The 6909-nt window shown below is 46.1% G+C and overlaps 1 protein-coding gene across 1 annotated transcript; it reads left to right on the top strand.

Moving 5' to 3' along the window:
* The first annotated feature begins 1424 nt into the window (after positions 1-1424).
* On the top strand, positions 1425-5034 carry ghsra (growth hormone secretagogue receptor a). The gene is made up of 2 exons (XM_070979282.1): positions 1425-2552; positions 2846-5034. The coding sequence occupies exons 1-2, from the start codon at positions 1712-1714 to the stop codon at positions 3157-3159; spliced, it is 1155 nt and encodes a 384-aa protein (XP_070835383.1). The 5' UTR covers positions 1425-1711; the 3' UTR covers positions 3160-5034.
* Positions 5035-6909: the final 1875 nt, after the last annotated feature.

Consider the following 6909-nt stretch of genomic DNA (forward strand, 5'->3'; position numbering starts at 1 on the left):
TGTCCTGTAATGTTCTTTGCAAACAAACCTCCTCAGCAGACAGGGGGGGTTATGTTGCAAATTTGCAAACACTCTTTAAAGCAGCATGCTCCTAAATGCCACACCATGGTCCCTGCTGTCATTCTGCAGAGGGCAGCTTGGAGCCGTAAATTCAATCTGGGATTCAGACTGACTATAATGCAGTTTGATGCTTTGTGGAATTTAATGAGTGCAGGTCTGAGATGTTAAGCATCAACAGTTTGACGCCCCACCAGGTAAAAACTGCACTTTCCAAACTTAAAGCCCAAATAGCTCTTTAAAAAAATCCATATGCAGATTATTGTAAGGATCTCAGGTAGAACCTTATAATATTACACTGTTGTCTAAACTGATCCATGTGGGAAAAAATATATTTTTTACTCATCTCCTTGCAGCTGCAGAGCCACACTTCTGCAGCAGGTGGTCATTTAGGGTCTTGATCAGAGGACGGACTCCCTCTTGGATTCTTCCTCAGCGCTCTCTGAAAGACCTGGTGGGAAACAGAGGTTTTCTAAAACTGGTGACCAGTAACCCCCCAGTCACCACTGCCCTAAAGGCACCTGTAGGTGGCGTTGCAGCACTGGACTCACAGTGGACCCCCCACACCACCCTCCCTTGAGCAGCGCCACTTCACCTATATATGATGTTTTGCGCACTGGGAGTCAGAGTCCTCACTCTGGATATGCGCCATAGCTGGAGGAGCAGATTTGGAAAGCTAGAGTGAATCTCTCTGCCATTCTCATCAACTTCAATGAGCTTAAATCATTTTGAAGTCTCATTTGGATGATTATGCTGACAATGCGTCGCTCCTTCGTGGTGCTTGTGACTTTTATAAAACTCTCTCCGTTCCGTCACACAGTATTTGTTTTCACTCTGGTTGTCATTTATCCGTTTGTGTTCGGCTGAATTGGAGCTCCGGTGCGGTAACCGGGACAGATGTTCACCGCTGCTGCCGCATCATTACGAGTCTGCCTGTGACTCACCATCACATGCCTACCGAGCCACTGTTTTGTTTTTGTCTGACGCGCAAACGCAGGGACGCGCTGCCTCTCCGTGATGGGAACTCCTCGGGATGCTTTGGCGCATGAAGGATTCTCATGTTTCAGTGGCGCTCAGGAACAGAAAGGACGCGGGAGATAACTTATCTCTAAATTTCTTAAATCATTTTTGACAGTACATGTTTGTACTGTTTTTTCTGCTGCGTCTGTTTTGATTGGAATACACCCCGCAGGTATTTCGGCAGACGATGTGTATCTTAAATTTCCAGCCTGTCAGTTGTTTTGTAACTAACACGCCTACTCTTCTTTTGAAAGTACTCTAAGCACCAAACATTGTTGGACCACTGAGGAGCGCGTGTTGCAGATGAAGTGGATCGTTTGGATCGACCTAAGATAGCTTCGCGTGTTAGATTCTGGAGAGGACCATCTATTCCCTGGAGCATCTCTGACGTACTTCGGCCACTCAGGCTTGTCACTTGTTTAAACTTCACTGTGAAATAGGGGTTACTTATTTGCAACGCGCGCAAGGATCCTGGTTTTACGCACGGCTGCCAACCTTTGCCATTACCTCCTCAAATCAAACATTGGTGATGGGAGAAAAGAGCAACGTCAAGGGGCTTGAGGAGTCCCAGACCCGGGGTGCTTTTAGCTGTCATGGCCAGGCACGGCCCCGTGAATAACCGCGCGGCGACAGTATGCCCTCTGGGCCCAATCTCTCGGAGTGCCTCTCCCATAACTGCAGCTGGGAGGAGACCCACAACGCCACAAGGAACGCTGACCTTGGCCCGCCTCCTCTCAATTACTACTCAATCCCTCTGCTCACAGCCATCACCATCGCCTGTACGCTGCTGTTTCTGGTCGGGGTGGCCGGGAATGTCATGACCATTTTGGTGGTCAGTAAATACCGGGACATGCGCACTACCACCAACCTGTACCTGTGTAGCATGGCCGTATCCGACCTGCTCATCTTCCTCTGTATGCCGCTGGACCTCTACCGTATGTGGAGGTACAGGCCCTGGCGGTTTGGGGACGCGCTCTGCAAGCTCTTTCAGTTCGTGTCAGAGTCGTGCACCTACTCCACCATCCTGAGCATCACCGCGCTGTCAGTGGAGCGATACCTGGCCATCTGTTTCCCGCTGCGCGCCAAGGCTTTGGTGACCAAAAGGCGGGTCCGTGCCCTCATTCTTCTACTCTGGACTGTGTCTCTATTGAGCGCCGGACCCGTGTTTGTCATGGTTGGAGTGGAGCATGACAGCATGTGGCCGACAAATCACAGTTCGGGAATGAATGATACTGGCTTCTCCCTGGAGGCCGTGGACACCCGGGAGTGTAAGATAACCAACTACGCAGTGGAGTCAGGCCTGATGGGGGCCATGGTGTGGTTGAGCTCCGTCTTCTTCTTCATGCCGGTGTTCTGTCTCACAGTGCTCTACAGCCTCATAGGCCGTCGGCTGTGGCAGAGACACAGAGAGACAAACATAAATTCTCGTGTGGCTCACCGGGACAAAAGCAACAGACAGACCATCAAGATGTTGGGTATGTTGAGAGCGCGCAAATTACGCACAGGCGTAACTTCACAGTTTGTTAATATTTACACGGGTGGGCATCGATCACCGAGTAAACTAAAGTCTGAGTCTTAACTTTAGCCTCCAGTAATTAAGGTAGAAAAACATTTTTTTTATCTAGTTTGAAAATAATGTTTTCAAGTTCATTCATTTTCTCATCCATCATCCATTACTCCTGCACCCGCTTTTCTACTCCTCTCCTGTCCTTTTACTCGTCCTCTTCTTCATCCTCCTCCTCACCTGCTGCTCTTCTTCCTCCTCCAGTGGTGGTGGTGCTGGCCTTCGTCCTGTGCTGGCTGCCGTTCCACGTGGGTCGCTACGTGCAGTTCCGCTCTCTGGACGCTCCGTCCCCGCTGCTGTCTCTGTTGTCCGAGTACTGCAGTTTGGTGTCCGTGGTTCTCTTTTACCTGAGCGCCGCCATCAACCCCATCCTCTATAACACCATGTCCTGGAAATACCGCGGCGCAGCGGCGCGCCTCTTCGGCCTGACCGACAGCCAGCCGCCTCGAGGCCGCACAGCCAGCACGATGAAGGGGGACGGCTCGAACGGCTGGACGGAATCCACTGTCAGCTTCTAAACACGTGACCGAAAAATGTCTGGACGTAGTCATAATTTGATAACACTGACCTAAAAGCCAGTACTTCTGTCAGGCCGGGGGGGTAACTGCCCTAAACATGCGAGGGGGCAGACAGAAAAGAGAAAAGCTGCGAGCCTCCACTCACTTTGTCAGCATGCATCAACAGAACTTCGATTTTACTCAAACGGTTTCATTTTCTTGTGCTTTTCGCTATTCATACACAGCAGCATCTGAAAAGCACGACTGCTGGAGTGCAGAATACACACAGTGGCGCGCATGCCCGTACACACGCACGCACACAAACACGCACATAAATATACCAGATATCTACAATTGCCTTATATTGTATTCGTATTCTGGATGACAAAGAAAGCACTGTAGAACTTGTGGCATTTTCTGTACTCCTTCAGAGAGGGGCAGAGGTGCAGTGTGTATGTGTGTGTGTGTGTGTGTGTGTGTGTGTGTGTGTGTGTGTGTGTGTGTGTGTGTGTGTGTGTGAGAGAGAGAGAGAGAGAGAGAGAGAGAGAGAGAGAGAGAGAGAGAGAGAGAGAGAGAGAGTATTTGCATTGTGTGTATTGTGTGTCATGCTTTTGGGTGTGATTTATGTGATTTGCTGGAGAGAGAGTGAAGACGTGGAAGTACTGTGTTCATGTAATTTCTGACATGCTGAATGCTCTGTATCCTGGAAATTCAAGTCCATGCTGTGTTGATGCTGCCAAGAAGGGCCAATGGGGTTGAGCTACAGTCCCCGAAATGAAGAAAAAACAAGTTCATTTACAGGGACTGTGGGAAAATTTACAGAATGCAAACATTCAATTATCTATTATTATGTCTCTAACTTTTGTAATTATGCTTCATTCTTGCTACTTAAAAGAAATCATGGAGAAAAAAATGTATATGCAGAAGGTTTGAGGAGGCGTCATTAAATGTTAAGTGGTCACATAGTGCAGTGCATTAAAAAAGTAGCAGTTTGGTGCATTAGACAAAGAAAGCTGAATGGTTTTACTGTAAAAATCGACATGCCAGTGGCCATAAACGCCTCAGCTGCCTGAGTCTTGTGAACAGAGTACCAGTGAAATATCGTTGATTTCAGTCATCTCAGGTGAACTGTTGTCAGTTACCTTCATCTGCCATTCTGTCATTCGTCAGATTTGACACGATTCTTTATGCTTTTACCATTCACACCTTCCTAAAAGTGCAAGAGCAGTACATCTATACACTGCTGTGTGGATTCACAGACGTCTTTGGCACATATTGTTCAACTCTCCCTTAACTGTTCAGTGTGAGCAGGCGGCGAGTGGCAGGGGTGGTTAAATCAAACACGCACAATGTAAGTTATATCATCAAATATGTTCATTGATTTGCAAGAAGTTTGATTTTTGAATTGTTTCACATGCAGGAAGTGGTGCCCAGTGGAAGTTATTTTCATGGGCGACCGCAGTGCATGATGGTTTGTGAACTGCACCAGAAACATTTTAATGTGCCAAATGTGCCAACCTCGACAAAACGTCACGCTATTCTACAAGAGCGCTTTTAAAATAGCCTTTTCTTTTGTAAATTCTATGTATAAGATAATGCTACAGATGGAAAAATAAAAGCGATTTAATTTTGTAAAGTGTTCCATGTACCCTTTTGGACAAAGAGGATCAGTGAACTGTCTACAAGTGATGATGCTACGCTTGCTTTAACTTGTAAATAGGTGCTTTGCGATGCGATACACTCAGACGGTTTCAGCAGTCCGAATCACCGCAGAAGCCTCCACTACTCCGCACTGGATCTCAAAACAAGGCCACCTGGCTCTGAAGAATGTATCTCTGTCAATGAATGTTTCTGACTGTACATACTGATGTCATGGCATACTATTTATTAATCTACAGGAAGTATACTAATTAAAAGAGTACAAACTGATTTGTATTTTCTTTTTTTTTTGAAGATGTCTGTGAATATCTCCTGCTGGGTGATGTATCTGTTCATGATAAAGTCTTGTAAAAGTTAAAAAAAAAAAGGGGGGGGGGATAAATTTGTCTTTCCTTTGCTTTTTTATACATTTGTATTTTTCATGCAAGCTGGCACACACTTGACAATCAAGTGGATTTATGGGTCCAGCTGGTGTGAGGTGCTAATTGCAAGCATAGGTTTGTGAAACCGACACATCCTTCCACACACACCGCCCTTCCAAACATCCCTGAATTTAAGTCCACACCACTGAAGCACACATACCACACCTCGACAGGGCCTGTAATCTTGTCCCCATGTGACCTTGCAATACTCCATTATATAATGTTAGTCTCAGCAGGGTGTAACACTAGTCAATAGATTGCAATCTCAACGCAGCAGTGTGTTCTCTGTCATCTCAGCTGCTGTTGTATTTCTGTAACCACAAGGCGCAGCACCGCTCTATCACCTAAGGCAGCTTCAAAGACAGCAGGCTCTGCCCTCAGGTACCACACAGGGTTCAAAGCACCCCTCAGTCACCTCTGAGGTAACTTCAGGTAAATGATCAAGACACTTAAGGGTGTCTGTAAAATCCTCAGAGTACAAAAGGTTCAGCAGAGGTTTGTGACAATCTGCGGCAAAGAGCTGCAAATATATGAGTGAGTGTGAGCTCACTCAGCTGAGAACACTGATAGATATAATAAAATCTGAAGAGGAATAATTAAATAAAAGGTGGGTTGGTGTCTCGCAGAAGACGGTTACTGTGGGCGGATGATAGGTAAGGAGAAGAAGAGGTGTCAAATAACAGGGATTAGGACGAGAAGTCCCTATTCAAAGGACTGTGCAATTAAATAATAAAACAAAAGGTGAAAGAGGAGAGGTTCAGTCAGTGAGTCAGACAGCATGGTGGTGTATTTAGATGTGGAATCTGCAGTAGAGAGTGAAAAAAATGACTTTTAGAAAAACAGTTCACATCCACCTCAATTTATGCCTTTGCAGAAATCTCAAGCACCTGCAAGGTGTACATGCAAACACAGGCACGCGTGTACACCTTACAGGTGTAGCTGAAATGTATTTGGTGCACGGATTTAGCAAAATTCTGTTGATGTTCCACAGGTCGTGGCCTGTGCTGATACCAACACACAGCCTCTGGAGAGCTTGTGGTGTATCTACTGGTTTCAGATCAGCACTGTGTATAGACATAATTCTATTTCTGAAACCCTCTTTAGACAGTAACGCAGCATCCTGCAGGAAGCATCCAGATGAACAAGACCATGAGTCTACAACTACGCTAGCAGCCCTAACAGAGCTGTTAGCATGGCATCAGCCTGTTAATTGAATTACATATACCTGTGGAGACATTTCGCATAAAAGCACAAATGTGAACCTCATGATGGCTCCAATGGAAAAGTCAGGGGGTCACAAAGTCATTAGGCTCCATCCTCACCAGCAGACCAGCAGCCTGGACTGTCGGCGCTTGCTGCATCAGAAACAACCAGATTGTTGATTAAACCTCTCCTCTTTCACCTTTTGTTTTATTGTTTTATGTATATGTGGAACCAGGAACTCAGCCCAGCTCTGTTTTGCTGTAGCTGATAGAAGGTTGTTTGCTCCTCAGCATCCTGCACATCATCAGTTTATTGACTTTCAGACCCGACTGTGGATTACACAGCCGGTTAAGTCAACTACAATATATTTCTTTTCAGATTTTTTTTTGGTAAACTTGAGATAACACTGTTGGTGAAAATCACAGGAAATTGGCTGCTCCAAATATGCCAGAGCTCTGAAGATCATACCACAGCCAGTCACTTAAAT

The sequence above is a fragment of the Chaetodon trifascialis genome, chromosome 14, assembly GCF_039877785.1.
Source record: "Chaetodon trifascialis isolate fChaTrf1 chromosome 14, fChaTrf1.hap1, whole genome shotgun sequence".
Taxonomy (NCBI): domain Eukaryota; kingdom Metazoa; phylum Chordata; class Actinopteri; order Chaetodontiformes; family Chaetodontidae; genus Chaetodon; species Chaetodon trifascialis.